We start from the raw sequence: 21553 nt of genomic DNA on the forward strand, positions 1-21553 counted from the left end.
TTTCTGGGCCAGCTTCCTTCACATACTAGTTTTCAATAACAGCTTCCCTTATATCATTTCTGTTACCTCTTTCCTCTGATTTATTATCACATCAGTTTGAAATTTGGAGGTTACTGCATTCCTAGAAGAGAAAGATTTGTGGCATAGGTAAGATGAGTTTCTCTTCTGACAACCAGTAAAGAACTGATTGCCTTAGAGTCTGCATTGTTCTTTGTGATGGAGAGGCAGTTACAATGTCCGTTTATCCAGCACTTACCAGTCATAGGGGTATAGCAGGGCGGGAGAAAGATTGTGCATCTCTACAAAACAACGTATTGTAAAGGACCATGGTGGGCCGGCGCCGCGGCTCACTAGGCTAATCCTCCGCCTAGCGGCGCCGGCACACCGGGTTCTAGTCCCGGTCGGGGCGCCGGATTCTGTCCCGGTTGCCCCTCTTCCAGGCCAGCTCTCTGCTGTGGCCAGGGAGTGCAGTGGAGGATGGCCCAGGTGCTTGGGCCCTGCACCCCATGGGAGACCAGGAAAAGCACCTGGCTCCTGGCTCCTGCCATCGGATCAGCGCGGTGCGCCGGCCGCAGCACGCCGGCCGCGGCGGCCATTGGAGGGTGAACCAACGGCAAAAGGAAGACCTTTCTCTCTGTCTCTCTCTCTCTCACTGTCCACTCTGCCTGTCAAAAAAAAAAAATAAAAAATAAAAATAAAAAAAAAAAGGACCATGGTGATCAGTTGATCGGTTGAACCTCCTCAATTGGTGATCATTGCTATAGCATGGTACCAGCTTGAAGCTAAGTGAGGGTGCAGTTTAACCAATGTGTGTTCACTTGTAGCTCAACCCATGAGAAAAAAAGCAGAACCAACATGGCTGTGAAACAAGGGCGATTTTATTTGAGGCACAATACTTTGTCAGAAGATATACCCATTGTCATCATTTTTAAGGTAAGGGTGCAGCTGTCTTCAGGAAATCATATTCTTTCTCTGGTTTATTTTCATATTAATTAGAAATGTGGAAGATAAGGAATTATAAGAATAAAATGATTTGTGCAATAGATAAGTTTATCAGTCATGATGTATTTTAGATTGAAAATTAAGACTGATGTTTAGATATTTCAAAAAAATATTAACCAATCAAAAGAAAGATATGTAATAAAAAATTCTAAAAGCACAAAGGTATATCTAGTGGTAGGTAAGCACCCCCCACCGCCCTATACCTAACACAGTTCCCTTCCCCACACACTATCGCTGGTTTCTGTGTGTCTTTCAGCAGATAGTTTTGCATATCCAAGCACATGAGTATATACTAGGTTTTTTTTTTTTTCGTGTGTTTTGGTTTGTTACATATATTACGTATTGTTTTGCATTTGATTTATCTTCCCTTTTCGTAACTTACATCTTGGAGATGCTGTTATATTGGTGCATACATACCTTCTGAGTTCTTTTTGCAGTGTTCCCGTTGATGGGCATCCGGTAATTTATTTAACCAATTAACTCAATCAATGAACATACACATCTCTTGCTGTAATAAAATTGGTGTACACATGGGTAAGGACAGTTGTTACACATGGGCAAGGCCAACTGTAGACTAAATTCCCAGCACATGACAGAGAATGTGGAACAAGCTTATTGTTCTTTTTTTTTTTTAAATGTACTGCTAAGTTCCAGTGAGATCCTGCATAAACATAAATCTTCAATCTATAACTGGTTTATTTTTCAGCTTGTTGGTGAATTGTTGGATGATAACCCAAAATGCACTTCCTATAGAAATAATGTTTAAGTAGTATAGTGTTCTCAGATGGTTGCATAGTGACGTGCTTAACATGCTCTGACATATAAATACTATACACAGTCTATAAACAGTTAAAATTGTAGTTTTAATCAGTAAACAGAAAGAGAGTGGCATTACATGATACAGTTAATCCTCAGTATTTGCGAATTGGCCTGCTCACTAAAATTTACTTATAACCCCAAATCAGTACTGTGGTACTTTTGTGGCTGTTCACAGATAAGTGTGTGCACAGAGCAAAGAAAAAACTGAGTCACCCCAAGGTGCATGTTCCCAGCCGAGGTGGAACAAGGTGGCCGTCTGTCATCTCGAGTGTTTAATGCCGTGGTCTCCGTATTTCTGTGATTTTGGTTGGTGCTTTTCCTGTGTATGATGGCCCTTGAGTTACACGCTGAAGTGCTATCCGAGTTCCTGAGCACAAGACTTCCAGAGTAAACGGTGTCACATACGTTTTGTTCAGGCATGAGTTGTAGTGAAGCTGGCTTGTAAGTTCACTGTTAATGTCTCAAGAACATATTATTTTCTTTTTTTAATGAATATTTATTACTTGAAAGGCAGAGTTACACACACACACACATGCACACATACAGAGAGAGAGAGAGCGTGCGCGAGCTTCCATCCACTAATTCCCTTCCCAAATGGCTGCAACAGCCAGGCTGAGCCAGGTCAAAGCCAGGAGCTGGAACTCCATCCTGGTCTCCCACATGGGTGCAGCAACCCATGTTACTTGGGCCATCTGCTGCTGTTTTCCCAGTCGCGTTAGCAGGGAGCTGGATGGGAAGCGGAAGTGCCAGCACTCAAATCAAGTGCTCTGATGTGGGATGTGGGCATTCCTACCAGTGACTTAACCTGCTGAGCGCAATGTCTGCCCCTAAATAAGGGGTTCTTAAACAGAAACATACATTTAAAAAGTTCCTATTGATTAGTTGAGGAAAAGGTGGTGAGTATAGGCTTGAAGAAACCTAACCCTGTGTTTTCCCCAGGTACAACATGTATTTATTTAAAAATTTAGTATTTAATAATTCAGTTCATTATTTGACAGTTCAGTGTAATTCAGCAACTTTATAAAACATAACCACCTAGGATAATGACAAGGAACTGTATATGGGTGTAAAATGAATCTTTATGACTAGTAAAATTAAAAGAAATATATATTTTTAAAGATTTGTTTAATTAAAAGGAGGAGTTGAGAGGTGAGAGAGAGAAAGAGAGAGATAGAGATCTTTCATCTGTTAGTTCACTCCGCAAATGACTTCAATGGCCAGGACTGGGCCAGGCTGAAGCCAGGAGCCAAGAACTCCACCCAGACTTCCAACACTGTTGCAGAGTCCCAAGCTCTTAGCCTACCTTCTGCCGCTTTCCTAGGAGCATTAGCAGAGAGCGGTATCAGAAGTGGAGTGGCTGGGACTTGAACCAGCGCTTATATGGGGTGCTGGCATTGCAAGCGGTGCCTTAACCCACTGTACCGCAGAACCATCCCCAACAAGCTACATTATTTAATGAAATACTGGTCACGTCAGATAATTTTGCAGAATGATAACTTTTATTTATCATTTAATTCATGCATTTAACTTCAGAATTAAATATGTATGTTCAATAGTTTTGAGTCACACCTAATGATTAAGACACCGACATCCCACGTTAGAGTGACTGGATTTGATTGCCAGCTCTGGCTGCCGGTCCCAGCTTTCTGCTGCTGCAGACTCAGGAGGCAGCAAGTGATGGCTCAGAGAGATGAGTCCCTGTCCCTGTGTGCGAGAGCCCTGGCTTGAGTTCCCAGCTTCCCTCTGTGGCTTAGCCAGTCCTGGCTGTCCTGCTGTTAAAGCTGAGCCAGATTGCAGTGTCCAGGAGCTAGAGAGGAAGTCAGGCCGGTGGCCGGGAGCCAGGGAGCGTGCCTGTGTCGGAGGTGTGGGATAGATGTGTTCAAGTCAGGCTCTCGTGCAGGAAATGCATGTTCCAGTTGCAAGTTTGTGGAATAGGTTGTGGGAACTATTTTTATTTTTTTATGTTTAGTATAGCGCAGTGTGCTTTTGAGTTCTATAATGAGATGGAGCTATTTATTTTCTTTTAAGAATGATGATGCTAATAAACATAAAAGTACCTTTCTATCAGGGAGTCCAAACAGAATTCCTAAATACATATACTTTTTATTTTCTTTCTTTGATATTTGTATTTTTTAAGAACAGAATTAACTTTGCCTTTTCTTGTAGGGATCCTAAAGTGCCCAACACGGTGTCTTAGCTATATAGTGATGAAAAAACAAAAAAAACAGATTGTGCCTGTTGATGTAGAATTACTTCTCCAGCAGAGGGCAGCATGTTCCCATGTATCCACAGGAGTTAGAACGCTTTAGACACTTAATGCAATACTGCTTTCTTTAGACCAGAAATCAAAGACTAATTATAATATATATAAACTTTTGTCACTCATGTAGAAAAGGTATAACTAGATTTGTGCGTGCATTAAAATCAGAAAACTTATTTTTAAAAAGATTATTTGTTTGAAAGGCAGAAAGAGAGACAGAGAGATCTTCCATCTGCTGGTTCACTCCCCAAATGATCGTAACAGCTGCAGCTGGGTCAGGCCAAAGCCAGAGTATTGTAAACATTTAGAAAGCCACTGAAAATCAGTACAAGTACATTTTACATTCAGATGCATTTTTCCAGTGCTTTTGTGATGTACACATCAGTTTTGTTTTATTTTTTCACTTAACAGTGAATTGTGAGTCTACATAGGAATACTACATAGGAATCCCGTGTCTACATAGGAATACTCATCCTTAGTTTAGGTGAATTGTGTGGAACTTGCTGACTGCCGTGCCCGTACATGTCTGTGCACGCTGTTGACTTTATGTTCTGTGAGAATTTAGTCCTGGGAATAGGAGTGTAACATGGGCACATTGCCAAATTTTTCCCTGAAATGTATCCATTTATAGTCTAGCCAGTAGTGTATAAAAATTAAGATAAATAATTAAAAAACTTTAGCTCAGATAAGGGAGCTGAGTATTTTAGTCAGATGTAGTCACGGATTTTGGTCTCCCACATTAGGGGTGTTTTTATAAGCTGAGGGAACTTGGTCTGCTCACCATTAGACTTTTCCATCTGGCAGGCAGCTTGGAGAACTGGATATCCTACAATCAGACACATCTAGGTTGAATCTGAGTTCTCCACTTAATAGCCCTGTGGCCTTGGGCGAATTTTCCAGTCTCTCTGAGGCTTGGATAACTCAAGCATAAAGTGAGAAGTCCACCTAAGAGAGTTATTGTGAAGAGTGAATGAGATCATGTATTTTTTTCAAAAGCAGAGTACCTGGAAGATGAATTCCCTTTCTCTTTCCTTAGTTCTCCTCACCATTCACTGTCAGAAGATGGAGAGAATAAACTGGGATACCAGAAAAGGCACATCATTTCTCTTTGTGCCTTGTGTGGCCCTAACTTAGACCTTGACAGTCATTAGGCCTTGATGGTTGTTGATTGTAACGAACAATTGGCTAAAAGTGACAGAAGCAGCAGGGTCTCCGGATTCCCTGCTGCGTCTGAATATGATGCATAAAGCTTTTAAGACATAGATCAGCCTTATTTATGGACTTGAATCGCTACAAAGGTTCTCCTACCCATGAATCTTCCCTGCTTTACATGTTGTGTTCCAGGCACCATGGTGGCATCTGTGGGCTGGAGGCTTTCGCAGAAAAGAGGATCAGATGTCAGCGTGCAGAGCATTGTTTCTTGGGAACCAGCTTCCACGGAAGTTTCTAATCTTGAAAGAGAAACAGTTAGCAGAGTCGAACAGGATCATCACAGTGCTCTCATTATCACTTGGGACTGATCTTAGTAATAGTAGATCGATTCAGTCTTTTTTTTAAAGAAAATTAGGGATTCCCAAATACAGATGTTTTTACAAGGTACCTTCTTTCCTGCCTTCACACAATATTTTTTGACATATGAGAGTACTTGAAAAAGTTTTTGGAGGGGCAGGCATTTGGCATGGTAGTTAAGATGTCCATAGCCCATAGTATTGTGGCTGGGTTCTTGACTCCAGCTTCTTTCTAATCCTGGGAGGCAGCAGGTGATAACAGCTTAAGTAATTGAATGCATGTCACTCACACAGGAGACCTGTATTGAGTTTCTGGCGCCTGACTTTGCCAACCCAGCCATGGCAGGCATTAAGGGAGTGAACTTTATGTGTATATGTGTATGTGTGTGTGTGTGTGTGTGTGTGTGAAATAAAATAGATGACACTTGTGGAAAATGAAATCAAAAGATACATATATTTTGCTGCAAAAACCTGAAGTCCAGTCATATATAGGTTCTTTAAAAAGTTCATGAGAAATGCTTAATATGAAGTAACTATGCCTGGATTTCAAATTTTTTTTGCACCAAAATAAACTTAGGCTGTAATGCTGTTAGTGTGTATGTTATTCTTTTCTGCTCATTAGTATTCTTTTCTTCTTTCTGTCTTTAAAAGTTACACTTTGTGGATATCCAAGGAGAAGACTTCATGTCACTTTTGAAGAACACCTATTTTTATTTTTGTTCACTGGTACTGCTGCTTGCCACACTGTGTGTGACCTTTTGCCAACACACATTCTCTATTATTTTTTCATAAGCTTATTTTATAGCACTTACTTTTGGCTTGTTAGCTAGCAGGAATGACTTCAGGTATCTGGAGTAAAAAGAGTTCCATATAAAGCTAATTTTCAGATGTCTGAATTATGTCTGTAAAGCAGAATGGTTGGGCATTTTGCTGTCGTTTCCATGGCAATATGTCATTTATTTGTAGCTGTCGCTACCAAAGGCTAAATAGTCATAAAGTCAGTTCGGTGTTCGGAGCGGGAGCACTTTCGATGATAGCTTGACTGAGTGATGGCCCCATGTTTGAGTGGGGCAGTGTGGGAAGAGTTTTGTCCTTTGGCACGAAAGCTTTGGCAGTAAGTGTGCTTATGCACATATGGTGTCATTTACCATGTGCTTGGCATATCTTGCTTTCATTGCTCAGACATATTTGGAGAGCCTAAGCAGTCTGTTTAGATTCATGTTGGACCACTCGAGAATTTTATGCAATTATATAATTACCACTTAGATTCAGCCTGAGTACAACTTGAAGTGGCTGTCTGTATGGCAAATGAAGAATTTTTACTTTCATTATTTTTAAACATCAAACTTGGCAATCAAGTTTATAGTCTTTTTCACTTGCAGTCTACTGAAGTAAAAATTATCAAGGTCATCTAGGTGGCCTTCAGCTCACATGACTTTGATGGTGATGGGGGCTTGTCCAGAAAGCTGCTGCCCCTTCACCTCTGGGACTCTGTCTCAGTCCCTTTTCTACTGTGTCGTTCCACATGCTTGTTGTCTGTCCCGTAGCTCTCCTGTAGTGTTTGGGCTTTCTTCTCTGAAGTGACGTACATTGGTTAAACGTTTTATATAAAAGATTTCAGAGGGGCCGGCGCCGTGGCTCACTAGGCTAATCCTCCGCCTTGCGGCGCCGGCACACGGGGTTCTAGTCCCAGTCGGGGCGCCGGATTCTGTCCCGGTTGCCCCTCTTCCAGGCCAGCTCTCTGCTGTGGCCTGGGAGTGCAGTGGAGGATGGCCCAAGTGCTTGGGCCCTGTACCCCATGGGAGACCAGGATAAGTACCTGGCTTCTGCCATCAGATCAGCGCGGTGTGCCAGCCGCAGCGCGCCGGCTGCGGCGGCCATTGGAGGGTGAACCAACGGCAAAAGGAAGACCTTTCTCTCTGTCTCTCTCTCTCTCACTGTCCACTCTGCCTGTCAAAATAAATAAAAAATAAAAATAAAAAATAAAAGATTTCAGAGGAACGTGATGGCTTCCACTGCAAATTAGTTATCTTTGTATTGTGTCTCCTACATTTTGGTTCTGTTGAAACCCTTGTAACATTATATAGAGAGATTGACAAGTAAAAATTATCTTATATTCCTGTTAGCTTTTCACAGAGAGAAATTCTGTTCTGATATTTGACTGGCTACTTGCAGAACACACAGAAAAGTATACAGCATACAGGGCACTTCAAGAAGTTTGTGGAAAATGGAAATGAAAGACAAGCTTATTTTGGTAGAAAAATGTTTTTGCAGTCCACGCATAGTTTTTTCATAATGCACATTTGCCATGTGCTTGTTGAAGTACCGTTATGTGCCATCACTATCTGAGTAGATGCAACACAGTGTGCTTGAGCTAAGAATAACCTGGTTTTTGTTCATTTAAAAAGTAAAACTGATCAGTTTTTAGGATTGCTATCCTTTGATCCAATATAGACTAAGTGTGTTAATGATTTGTGTTTTTTGTTAGTAGTATTGCTTTAAAAATTATTTATTTACTTTTGCTTATTTGAAAGGCATAGAGAGAGGTGGGGAGAAACAGAGATCCTCTGTCTACTAGTTCACTCCCCAAATGTCTGCAAGAGCCAGGATTGGGCCAGACTGAAGCCAGGAGCCTAGAACTCAATCCAGTTCACCACACAGGTTGCAAGTACCTAAGTACTTGAACCATCACCTGCTGCCTCCAAGGATGTGCATTAGTAAGAAACTGGATTGGAATTGGGGTCGAGACTTGAACCCAGGCTCTCCAGTATTGGATGTGGGTGTCCCCAAAGGCATCTTAACCATTGCACCAAGTGCCTGCACTGCAGTTATCCTTTTAAATAAATGTATCATGTCAAATTAGAAGTGAAAAGACTACAAAAATTAAAAGTAAAAAAAAAAAGGGGGGAGGGAGTGGAGGTTTTGTGTCCTGAAAACTTTGTTAAACAAAAGAATATTGAACAAAACTAGTTATGCACTTAAAAATTTTTTAAGTTGAAATTATCTAATTCCAAAAGTTGGTATATCAGTTACCTGTTCTGTGTGACAAAATATAGCACAGTTTCTATTGGTCATGAATTTGGGTGGTTCTGTCTCAGGGTCTTCTGTACAACAAGATGTCAGCCAAGGTGGCAGTCATCTGAAGGCTGACCTGGCAGCTGGGGGTCTCTTCCATAATGACCCACCTCATGGCAGTTGGCAGAAACCTGCAGGTCTGCTTTTTCTTGCAACAGGTTTTTACCTGAACACAGGTGTCATGAAAACCACTGCTAAATCAGAGACAAAATAGGAAAGGAAACAACAAGATCCTATGAATATCACCATTGTTGGTCACATAGATCTGGGCAGATCCGCCGCTGCTGGCCATCTGATGTACAAAAGTGATGAGGTTGAAAAAAGAACCATTGAAACAAATGAGAAGGAGGCTGGTGACACGAGAAGGGCTCTTCTTGGATAAACCAGAGTTGAGTGTGAGCATGTGATCACCATTGACAGCTAAGACCAGCAGGCACTATGTGACTGTCCTCAATGCCCCAGGACACAGCAGCTTCATTTAAAAGATGCAGGCACATCGCAGGCTGACTGTGCTGCTCTGTTGCTGCTGCAGGAGATGGGAGTTTGCACCTGGTATCTCCAAAAATGGGCAGACCTTGAGCATGCCCTTCTGGCTTACACACGGGGTATGTGTTTAAAAAAAAAATGGTTTCTAGGGACTGGCCTTGTGGCATTGAGGGTAAAACCACTTCCTGTGCTGCCTGCATCCTATATGAGTGGCAGTTTGTGTCCTAGCTGTTCCACTTCAGATCCAGCTCCCTACTAATGGCCTGGGAAAACAATGGAAGATGGCCCAAGTGTTTGGCTCCCTGCCACCCATGTGGGAGACCCAGATGAAGCTCCTGGCTCCTAGCTTCAGCCTGGCCCAGCGCTGGCCATTGCAGCCATCTGGGGGAGTGAACCAGTGGATGGAAGTTCTCTCCCTCTCTCTGTAACTCTGGCTTTCAAATAAATAGATCTTTAAAAAATGAAAGGAGGGACCAGCACTTTGGCACAACGGTTTAAGCTGCAGCACGCAGTGCTTGGATCCAGTATGGGTGCCAGTTTGAGTTCTAGCTGTTCCACTTCTGCTGATCGAGCTCCCTGCTAATGCACCTGGGAAAGCAGTGGAAGATGGCCCAAGGCCCTGGGCCCCTGCACCCACGTGGGAGGCCAGAGGAAGCTCCTGGCACCTGGCTTCAGCCTGGCATGACCCTGGCCATTGTGGCCATTGGGGGGAGTGAACCAGCAGATGGAAGATCTCTCTCTGCCTCTGCCTCTCCTGCTCTAACTCTGTCTTTCAAATAAATTAATTAAATTTTTTTTTTTTTAAAAAGCAAACAAGCATAAAAACCTAATTCCTCTGAGCTACCCTACAGCCAGAAGAGATACGAGGAAATTTTTAAGGAAGTCTCCACTCAAGTTAAGAAAATGGCTGCAACCCTGACACAGTAGCACTTGCGCCAGTTTCCAGTTGCTAGAGCGAAGTGCTAACATGCCTTGGTTCAGGAAAGAGAAAGTCAACCATAAGGGTGGCAGTGTCAATGGGAACACATTTCATGAAGCCCAGCACTCCATCCTCCCACCACTGGTCCAGTTGACAGCCCTCCGTCTGCCCCTCCAGGATGTCCACAGAATTGGTGGTGTTGATGTTCATCCCATAGGCCAAGTGGAAATGGGTGTTCTCAAAACTGGCATGGTGGTCACTTTACTCCATTGACATCACAGCCCAAGACTGTGAGGCTTTAAAATCAAAAACATGTCTGTCAGTGATGTTTGTTGTGGCAACACTGCTGATGACAGCAAAAATGACTCAGCAGTAGGAGCAGCTGGCCGGCTTTCCTGCTCAGGTGATGATCCCAGCCTTCCAGGCCAAATCCGTGCTGGCTGTGTCCTTGTACTGGATTGTCACACAGCTCACACTGCTTGCAAGTTTGCTAGGCTGAAGGACAAGATTGACTGCCATTCTGGTCAGAAGCTGGAAGGTGGGTTCTTGAACTCTGATCATGCTGCAGTCAGTAGGGTTCCAGGCAAGCCGAAGTGTTGATGCGGGCTCTCACTCTCCTCTGAGTTGATTTGCTGTTTGTGATGTGGGCGTCATCATAGCAGTGGACCAGAAGGCTGCTGGAGGTGGCAGTGTCACCAAGTCTGTCCCTAATCTCTGCCACTCCTTTCTCAATCAGTGGTGAAAGAACTGATTGTCTCAATGATGATTTAAGTTTAATAGTGAAAGCCCAGCTCATGAACCGGAGCATTGCAAGACCTTCAGAAGAAAAGGAGGACATTTTGTAGGCCTTTTGCTTCCCTCCCTCCCTCCCTCTCTCCCTCTCTCTCTCTCTCTCTCTCTCTCTCTCTTGTGTGTGTGGTGAGAGAGAGAGAGAGAATATAGCAGTTTTCAGTTACTAGTTCTTAAAATCAGTACTTTTTAATTGAAACAACTTGACCAAAGATCTGTCACAGAATTTTGAGACCCATTAAAATAAAATTTAACAACAAAAAAATTAAAAGGGAAAGCCTCGGGTCCTCTTTGGCTGTTAAGAATAAGAAGCCATAGTGCCCCACCATTAGACCATTGTCCTGGAAAATGTGTGAGTGTCTTCAGACTTGGCAGCTGACCTCCCCCAGAGCAAGCACTGTGACAGAGGGAGCAAAGTGGATGCTACAGTGCCTTTTATGACCAAGCCTCCAATATGTATGTTTCTGCTTTTTTCCTAGGAAGTGGATCTTTTAAGTTTAGCCTACACTCAGGTGGACAGGAATTTGCCTCCCCCTCTCAAAGGGAGTGTCAAAGGATTTGTGACCATTTTAAAAATACCACAGGGGATGGCATTGTAGTGCAGCAGGTTAAGCTGCCGCCTGCAACACTGGCGTCCCGTATGGGCTCCGGGTCAAGTCCCAGCTGCTCCTTTTCCCACCCAGCTCCCTGCTAATTTGCCTAGGAAAGCAGTGGAGGAAGGCCCAAGTGCCTGGGTTGCTGCACCCACATGGAAGACCTAGATGAAGCCCTCAGCTTTGGCCTGGCCCAGCTCTGGTTGTTGCAGCCATTTGGAGAGTGAACCAGCAAACAGATCGATCAGTGTGTGTGTTGCTCTGCCTTGCAAATAAATAAGTCTTTTAGAAAATAAAGAAAAACCACCACAATTGACTAGGAAGGGATGTAGCATCTATTTTGCATCCCCCAAACCTTCAAAACTTGTCAGTAAGTTTATATCTGATCCTAAAGTATCCAAATAGAGTTTATAGAATATATGATGCTGTAGTTCAGAGGTGTAATCATAGGATTTTGAGCTGGAAGGAACCGGGTTGTGCCATCTCATGGCACAAATGCTGTGGAAGAGGTTACGAAACAGCAGCAGTAGCAAATGTTGGTGTCTGTTGTAGGCATTGCATTAGGATGAGCACCTCAGATCTCTCTGCTGTTAGAGCTGCCCTTGATGTTCTGCCCTGGGACTTGGGATTCCATATTCCTGTTCTCTTGTGTGTGGAGGAGTGCTGAGAACCGGAACATCAAAGCATACCCGGTCAGTTAGCTGGTTCTGTCTTCTCTGTTCAGCTGTGGGAAGAATTCTAGTGCAAACATTAACTTTCCAGCCGACTCTGAGAAGCAGAATATTCCTCTGCCAGTTAAGGTTTGGTGAGATGATGCTGTATTTCTCCAAAGAGCAGAATTCTAGGCAAACGTGGGAAGGAGTGAGCTTTTGGATCATATGGGAATCTGCAGAGACCTGTGCAGCCGCTGCCACCTTGAAACACTTAGAGAGCTTCTAAAACCTGTTAAGTGTGTGCTTAGTTTTTAAAAATCTTTTAAAACCTGCATAAAATATGACTTGTGAGAAGTCATAGAACACTAAAGTAAAAGATCTTTTAGGAAAAATTCTTTTAGCCTGAATACAAACGACTTGACAGTTCTCAAAAAAAAAAAAAAAAAAAATGTGACAAAACTAATCGGGGTTCTGCTTCTTTCAGCAATGCATGGTTTTTGATTCACTGATTTTTGGACTCTTTTTCTTTCCAGTTTGTCCATAGCCTCCGATGTACTTCCTGGCTTCCATTTTTCACGATGAAACTCTGAGACTCTTTAAAAATTTGAGAAGATAGTACACACACACACAGTGCTTAAGAATGTCTCTTGCTGATCAAAATTTCTGTTTCAGGTTCTCCTGCAGCTTGGGGAGATGTTGCCAATGCCAGATGGCACCATTTCTGAGAGAAGAGCTAGCTTTTGCTTAGAAGTAATACCCACAAACAATGCCAAATTAGCATAAGCAAATGTCACTGAGTTAACACAAAGCCAACACTCTATCTTTTCTTTTCTTCCTAGGCCATGGGTGTTGAAAGTGACCAGGAAATTGTGCAGATGATTGGGACAGAGGAGCACGTGATGGCTGCATTTGGGCCCAGTTTGGAAGAGTGCCAGAAAGCTCAGATTTTCACACAGATGCAGGTGTGTCTTTTCATACTGTCCTTTGCTATGAAATGGAACCAGAGATTTAATGCTCGTTGATAAGACATCAGATGCAGTGGCCTTTAGGGTTATTGATCTAGGAAGAGTGTGGGGGAGATGGGAGAAGTAGTAGAGAAGTTTCAGGATTGAAGGAAGGGGTTTGCCTGTACAAATGATCAGCCTATGGCATCTTAGAAATGGGATAATAACAAAGAGCTTGATGTTCTAATATACCAACAAATATTTCCCCCTTATTAAAATCACTCAAATTTAGGAATTTCATGCATTTCCCCTTACTAGCCCTTTTAATTCCCTGCTTTGATGGGCTTTAGCTATGCACTGTGCTCCTGATTGCTTTTCCTGAATGCCCACTGGTCTTCACTGGTCCTTGGAGCTGCCCTTTTACCACTGCAGACTGTTCATTGATCTGTTCAGGCATTCTGGGTTGTATCCTGGGGATTTTAGGCACAAGACTCAAAGATGAAGATAGGGGAGCACTACGTATGTTAAACATAACACAGATAATTATACCTCCTTTCCCAGATGAGAGGGAGCTCTAGTAGCCATACTTGGGATTTTTAGTCTCCTATTTGTAAGGTACTTTGCTGAGTGTAAATCAGTAGTAACATTCCTCATGGCCATCCTGGGAGGTAGGAGTTCACTACAACAAAACCACAGTAAACAGTTTGAACTTAGCCGTGATACAGTCTCTGTTCTTTAAAGATAAAAGTTCTAGACTGCTTTTTCCTCGTCACCCAGGGTGCTTGTAGAGATAGCATGCCCCACTTGGGTCTGTTTGTGTCTGTTCCGAAGTCAAATCAGTCTTGATATCTTTATGGACTAAGCGAAATGTTTAGGAAAGTTAAATCTGTTACGTAGGTATGTATAGTTATGAAACAAATCAGAAGGAATTATTCCCATTCTTGCTGTTCTCTTTCTCTATGGTTAATTAATAGTCAACTCAAATCACTGGACAGGAAGCACCAGGAAAAGTTGTTTGGATTTAGAAGATTCTATTTTTGTCCTTTATTCAAAGTAAAATCCTTGGGTCCTACACTGTGGTGCAGCGGGTTAACGCCCTGGCCTGAAGCTCCAGCATTCCATATGGGTGCCAGTTCTTGTCCCGGCTGCTCCTCTTCCGATTCAGCTCTCTGCTATGGCCTGGGATAGCAGTAGAAGATGGTCCAAGTGCTTGGGCCCCTGCACTTGCGTGGGAGACCTGGAAGAAGCTCCTGGCTCCTGGCTTCCATTGCGGCCATCTGGGGAGTGAACCAGCGAATGGAAGACCTCTCTTTCTGTCTCTATGTCTCTCTGTAACTCTGTCTTTCAAATAAATAAATCTTAAAAAAAAAAAAAACACACACACACACACACACAAAGTAAAATCCTTGACAGCATGAATCTTTGAAACAACTGAAGGGATACTATTCCAAGTCCCAAGAACATGAAGAAAAAGCAATAAGAAATGTCCAGGAATATAAATATATAATCTACCCTGTGAACAGGAGTGATTGGTTCAGGTTCAGTTTAGGGAGACACAAAGCTGGGTAGTGCCCTGCAGGGCACTCTACCTTAGTGATATCCCAGTGACTTCAAGGAGGCCCAGTGTGCATTTTATTGCAAACATCATCATTGATCAAATAACCCTAGCATTGCAAAACTGTGAGCAGGGGCTAAACAGTCAATTGGAAAACCATTCACTTATTTCTATTAAAAAAGTAGTGATAGAAAATTTCATCTGACTGAGTTATATAAGACCAGTGAAAAGGTTGAAGGACTATATAATTATTTGATGTAAGAAAAGACAAGTGTTCCTTTTCCCTGAACATAACTCTGAAAGGGTCTGCACTCTGGATCAAGGTGTAGATTAGTTATTTGCAACTAACAAAAGAGTACAGAGATACGAGTAATCCAAAATGGCTGACAAATTGAACCTGTATTATCAGTTACAAAAACATGAATGATCTATGGTTTTCTGAATGGAAACATAGTGGATGTGCTTTACTTTATTTAAGTATTAGAACCCTTGACGATGTGGCAATTTACTGGACTCTTTAAAATCTGTGGATTTTTTGTCTTGTTTTGTTTTTTATGTTTCCCTTTGTAGTCCCTCCCGCATTTCTTCTGTTTATGAAACCTTTGCTCTGTATTGGTCTTGTAGGTTTTATGTCACCCTTGCTTAAGGCTCTGGTACATGGAGAAGTAATTTATTACTAATACTTTTGCCAGGGGAGTGGAGTAGGGTACACTGGGAGTGTTGATGGACAACTCAGGCTGTTACACAAGCCTGGCACCATGAAGCTCTGGCAGTTCTTAGGTAGTCCAGGAAGAAGTGGTTTTCTGCTGTATCAAAAGGGCTCTGCTGCTCCCCTGTGTTCCTGTTTCCTCTCAAAGAAATGAAGGCTCTTCAGTGTTTTTTTCCCAAGGGAACTAGCAGGCCAAAATTTTAGCAAGACAGCTCAGTTTAGGGAAAACCAAACTGCCCCATCCCTTGATGCTTCTTGCCAACTGCTAACTTGTTTTTCTGAGTTACTTAGTTACTAGTTCCCTCCAGGTCACTCAGCCAGTGTTCCCAGGGTCGTTTTTTCATCTTGTGCTCTAATGCCTTGTAGCAGGAAGAGCCTAGATTTGATGTCTACATCTAGTCACAAGGGAAGGAGTTCCATTCAGTTCTAGGCCCTCTACTAGTGTCTGGGAGTCAAAGAAAAAGATGAGTTCCCAGTCTCAAAGTCTAGTAAGAGGAATATAAGTAAATGGGTATTTACAATGTAGTGTGATGCGAACGAGAAGAAAATACCCCAGTTCTCTGTGCATAGGCACTAAAATTACAGAAAAGAGGAGTAGGCTAGGAGAAGCTTCAGAGGAAGTGATCACCCATCTGGATTTTGAAGCACAAAGAAGAAAGGAACCTAATTGGTGCAGGAATGCTATTGTTTCTCCTGATGAACTGAAAACCAGGTTTTTTTTTTTTTTTAAATATTTATTATTTTTTTGATAGGCAGAATAACAGTGAGGGAAAGGGAGATATCTTCCAACTGCAGGTTCACTCCCCAAATAGCTGTAACGGCCAGCCCAGTTTGATCCAGGTGGAAGCCAGGAACCTAGCACTCCATCCGGGTCTTCCATGTAGGTGATAGGGGCTCAAGCAACTGCTGCTTTCCTAGGAGCATTAGCAGGGAGCTGGATTGGAAGCAGAGCATCTGGGACTCCTGGGATGCTGGTGTCATAAGAGGTGGCTTAGCCTAGTGCGCCACAACACCAGCCCCCATCACCTTTTCTTAAAACACTTTTATCGTGAAAAGATTTCAACATGTACAGAGTATTTAGAATCGCATCAGGAACTCTCATGCACCTATCACTTGCCTTCAACAGTTACCAGCTTTGGCAGAATGTTTCATCTAAATCTCCACTCACTTCTCACCCTGCTACTTGATTGTCTTTTAGTAATCCATTCTTTTATTTTTAGTAAAATTTACATACACTAAAGTGTGCAGATTTAACTTTTACAAGACTTAAAATATTTCCATTATCTCAAAAGTTCCCTTATACTAACTTCTAGTCAATATTTTCTTCTGTCCTTTTTTCCTCACTATTCTGCTTTTTTCACCATATTTTCACCATATTTATTCACCAATTTTGTCTGTTTGTAACTGGCAATATAAACCTTTTTGTGTCGCTTCTTTTGCTCAGCATATATTCTGAGGTTTGTATGAACTGTACCTTTTTATTTTATGTCATTTGTTCATGTAGTTCATTTCTTTTTATTGCACCATTGCATGAAAACGCCACAGTTTATCTGTTTTCCTATTTGGTGGCCTCCCCCCCTCCGCCCCCACCATTGGATATTATGAATAAAGCTGCTGTAAACACATCGTTGTGTAGACATGTCTTCATTTCTCTTGGAATAGAGTTACTGGATCAGAGAGCAGTTGTGTATATACCTTTTATATATGACTTTTCCCAAAATGAGGGTGCCATTTTGCATTCCCATCAGTGGTATGTGAGATTTCTGATTACTTTGTGTCCTCACAATACTTGGTGTTGCCAGTCTTTTTAATCTCTTGTCAGATTTATGTATTACAGATATTTTCCCCCCATCCATTGCTTCCCTATTCATTTTTCTTAACTGTCTTTTAATTCTGAAAATAATTAAATTTCAAGAGTTTTTTTTAAAATTTATTTGTCTTTTATGGTTATTGTTTCTGGTGTCCTGTTTATATAAATCTTTATTTTACTTATTTTCATATGAGAAACCATTTTTTGTGTTTTCTAGTAGAAGCTTTATAGCTTTAGTTTTTACATTCAGCTCTAAAATCTATCTTTTTTAAAAAAATTTTTTTTTGACAGACAGAGTGGACAGTGAGAGAGAGAGACAGAGAAAAAGGTCTTCCTTTGCTGTTGGTTCACCCTCCAATGGCCGCCGCGGCCAGCGCACTGCGGCCGGCGCACTGCGGCCCGCGCACCACGCTGATTCGAAGGCAGGAGCCAGGTGCTTCTCCTGGTCTCCCATGGGGTGCAGGGCCCAAGCACTTGGGCCATCCTCCACTGCACTTCCTGGCCACAGCAGAGAGCTGGCCTGGAAGAGGGGCAACCGGGACAGAATCCGGTGCCCCGACCAGGACTAGAAATTGGTGTGCCGGCGCCGCTAGGTGGAGGATTAGCCTGTTGAGCCGCGGCACCGGCTCTAAAATCTGTCTTAAACTAATGTTTCCATTTGGTGTGAGGTGTAGAGGTCAAGGTTAATTTTTTTTATTTGTGAGTATTTAATGTTTCAGTGCCATTTGTTGAAAAGATTCCCTTCTTCATTGAATTGCTGTGGCACTTTTGTCACAAATTAGTGGACCATGTAGTGTGAATGTATTTTGGACTTTTTATTCTCTCCCATTGATCTGGCTGGCTGTCCTTCAGCCAGTGTCACACTGTTTTGATTACTGTAGCTTTACAGTTGAAATCAGGTAATGTAAATACTCCAACTTTTCTTTATCGGTATTGTTTCAGCTTTTCTGAGACCTTTGCATTTCTGTGTAAATTTTAGAATTAGTCTATTTCTGTTTTTTAAAAAGCCTGCTAAGCGTATAATTAGTAATTATGAATTTATGGGTCAATTTGGAGAGAATTTTAACAGTAGATCACTTTTAACACTATTGAGTTGTGCAGTCCACAAAAATGTCTTTACTTTTAATTTATTTAGGTGTTTCTCCTCTCAATGATGTTCTGTAGCTTTCAGCATAGAAGTACTATATCTTGTGATTTCTTTTCAAGAGGAAAAGAAGTACTACTACAAAATGTTTCCTGTGGTGCTCACTGGATAAAGGATTGATGGCACATGTTTTGCTTATCTGTATCTCCTACATTTCCTAAAATGATCCTGTATTAGCTTTCTAACACAAAGTTAAAAGTGTGTTATACTCTTTTGTCATTGGTTTATAACAAATATTGATTTTTCTCTATAACCAAGTTCTTGATCTTTTTTGCTTATGGTGTGTGTTTGGTAGATATTTTGTAAATTATTTCAGTGATGTCATTCAGTCGTTACTGTCATCTTTTCTCACAGGCATTGAAATATATAGGGAACAAAGTCAGAAGGCAGAGAATGTGGGGAGGTGGACCAAAGAAAACCAAAATAGAGGAAGCAAGAGAGCTCCTGGCTTCGACCATTCTGACCCACGTTCCAGTAAGTAGTGCTGTTGTAGCTGTGAATGGGCGTTTACCTTGCATAAAGTGGAGTTCCTCAGGAGACGCTCCTGAAGAGGACAGTAGTGCCCACTGAAAATAATCTTCCATTATCAGTGGTACATTGTGCTCAGAGAATGTTAGCTGTGCCAACATCATATGGTAATTTTCTCCTGGTTCTTTTACTCTTAAATTACTGTTATTTTATATTCATAGATAAGAATTAGTTCCACTACTGGATCTCATGGTTTGACAGAGATAGTATCTTACATACTTGTAAAATAAATTAAAACAAGCTTACATTGGTTTTCCCCTATACTTTTTAAAAACTATGTGAAAATAGACATGAATTGTAGAGTTTCCTTGGCATTATGTGCATTCCCGTAATTGTGCAACCGTTACTATGATAGATGCTTATTTGATGAGTTAATCTCTTAGGCATTAAATTTGTTTTTTATTATTTTTTGTTTCTGTTTTTGAGAGTCAGGGGGCAGAGGAAGGAGGAAGAGATGGGTAGACAGAGAGTATACTCACATCTGCTGGCTCACTCCCCAAGTGCTTGTGATGGCTGGGACTCTGGGCCTCCCCCATGGGTGGCAGGGATGCAATTACTTGAGCCATCCCTGCTGCTTCAGAGGTTCTACACTGGCAGGAAGTTGGAGTCGGGAGTTGCAGCCAGGCATCAAACCTGGGTCTATGCTCTGACATGGGATGTGGCATCTTAACCAGTGTCTGAACTGCTAGCTAAACCCCCATCCCCCATTGTCCAGCTTCCTTCACTTACAGCCAAGATTCTGTGATCAACAGACTCGGGATTTGCCTTGTTACTCAGCTGGTTAGGGGTCAGTAGGAGGATTAGCACCTATCTTCTGACCCTTGAACTTGTTCATATTATTTATTTATTTTTTATCAACTTTTCATTAAATAGAGATCACCAGATCACCGTGTTGGCATGTGGGATATTGGAAGGAGTCACTCCCTCTCCCTTCCTCCACTTAATATGTATGCTACTCTTTCTGAGTAATAGAATTAACATTTGTTACACACTTTTATTAACCAAATAATCTGGCTTATTATGAGTTACTAGGGATTCCATTCACTAATGATAAAGGGTTGCAAGCCCTATCTTCAGGGATTGATTGTATGGTAATGGGAGAGTCTGTGGAAGTGGAGAGTGTCCAAATGCATTCAGATTCAACTTTCTTAAGTTAAAACACCTTGTGAGGGGCTGGTGCTGTGGTGTAGTGGGTAAAGCTACTGCTGCTGCTATGGTGCTGGCATCCCATATGGGTGCCAGTTCGAGTCCAGGCTGTCTCACTTCCAGTCCAGCTCCCTGCTAATGTACCTGAGAAGAGCAGCAGAAGATGGCCCAAGTACTTTGGCCCTTGCACCCACGTGGAAGACCTGGAAGAAGTTCCTGGCTCCTGGCTTTTGATCAGCCTAGGTCCAGCTGTTGTAGCCATTTAGGGAATGCACCAGTGGATGGAAGATCTTTCTCTCTCTCTCTCCCTTTCTCTCTCTGTGTAACTCTGCCTTTCAAAAGAATAAATAAATCTTTAAAAAAAAAAAAAAAAAGAAAAGAAAGAAACAACAACACTTTGTGAGCCAGATAGTTCAGGTCTTTCATTCTGCCCTTTGGTAGCCATTTGTGTTTGTCCTTTACTATTTTTTTAAAATTTATAAAAATTTTATTTATTTTACTTGAAAAGCAAAGAGACAGAGAGAGATAGGCAGTGATCTCCCTTCTGTTAACTCATTCCCCAAATGCTGGCGATAGCCAGGGCTAGGTCAAGCCAAAGTCAGAAGCCCAGAACTTAATCTGGGTCTCCCACATGGGTGACAGGGACCCACTACTTGAGCCATCACCTGGTGCCTCCAAGGGTACTCATTCTGAGAAGCTGGAATCACAAGTGGAGCCAGGACTCTAACTGCGGCAGTCCAATTTGGGACAGGGTTGTCCCAAGTGATGTTTTAACTGCTACACCAAACTCCCGCCCTTGTGTGTGTCTTTGATATACTCCAAAGAATTAGAAAATTCTTAATGTTAAAGCTAGATCCAAAGTGAATTTTTTAGAACAGTTTTTGGGTCAAACCTCAAAATAGCAAAAATCAGAGTGGTGTTTGGCATAGTCGTTATGATGCTGGTTAAAACACTCCATCCCAAACTGGAGTACCTGGGTCTGATTCCAGTTCTGCTCCTGCCTGCAGCTTTCTCCCAGTGCGGGCCCTTGGAGACAGCAGACGATGTCTCAAGCATTCAGTTCCGTGCACCCCACACGGGACTCCTGGATTGAATTCGTGGCTCCTGGCTTAGGTTCAGCCCAGTCCCAGGTGTTGGCAGTCTTTGGAGAGTGAACCAGAAGATGGGAGAATGTTTCTTTTTCTCTCCCCCTCTCTCCCTCTCTCTTTCTCCTCTCCTTTTCTCCTTCTCTCCTCTTCTCTGCCTCTAGAATTTAAGGAAAAAAAAAAAAAAGGCAAAAGAAAGTGGAAACAAGAGCATGGGCCCAAATACATGATTATTCAAATCCTGGTTTCTTACTTTCTGGTTTACTTTGAACAAATTTTAAATTTTCTGAACTTACGGTTTTCTTGTCTCTGTAATGGAGTAACACCACTTCCTTACAGAATTCTTCTGGTGATGCAGTGATAAGGCGTACATAAAAATCTACATTTTCTACATCTTCTCACACAGCTGTGGAGCCTGTAGTGGGACCCTCGCTTTTGTTCTCTAACTATAGAGAAATTATGGCTCCTGGCTCCTTCCAGAGCCTTGGCTGCTAGAACGCTGGCTCTACTGATATTTCTTTTCTTTCT

The 21553-nt window shown here is 42.2% G+C and overlaps 1 protein-coding gene across 4 annotated transcripts in view; it reads left to right on the forward strand.

The window, feature by feature from the left end:
* The window catches only part of POLR3B (RNA polymerase III subunit B), a 125023-nt gene that overhangs the window by 19152 nt on the left and 84318 nt on the right, over positions 1-21553 (forward strand). For all 4 annotated transcript variants that reach the window (XM_089307582.1, XM_002711427.6, XM_008257116.5 and 1 more), the window contains 3 exons: positions 825-933; positions 12944-13066; positions 18621-18740. In XM_089307582.1, the coding sequence (XP_089163708.1) occupies positions 825-933; positions 12944-13066; positions 18621-18740 (352 nt within the window). The remainder of the gene's footprint in view (positions 1-824; positions 934-12943; positions 13067-18620; positions 18741-21553) is intronic.

This window comes from Oryctolagus cuniculus, chromosome 11 (genome assembly GCF_051225735.1).
Source record: "Oryctolagus cuniculus isolate XC-2025 breed Fujian yellow rabbit chromosome 11, ASM5122573v1, whole genome shotgun sequence".
In the NCBI taxonomy this organism is placed as follows: Eukaryota; Metazoa; Chordata; class Mammalia; order Lagomorpha; family Leporidae; genus Oryctolagus; species Oryctolagus cuniculus.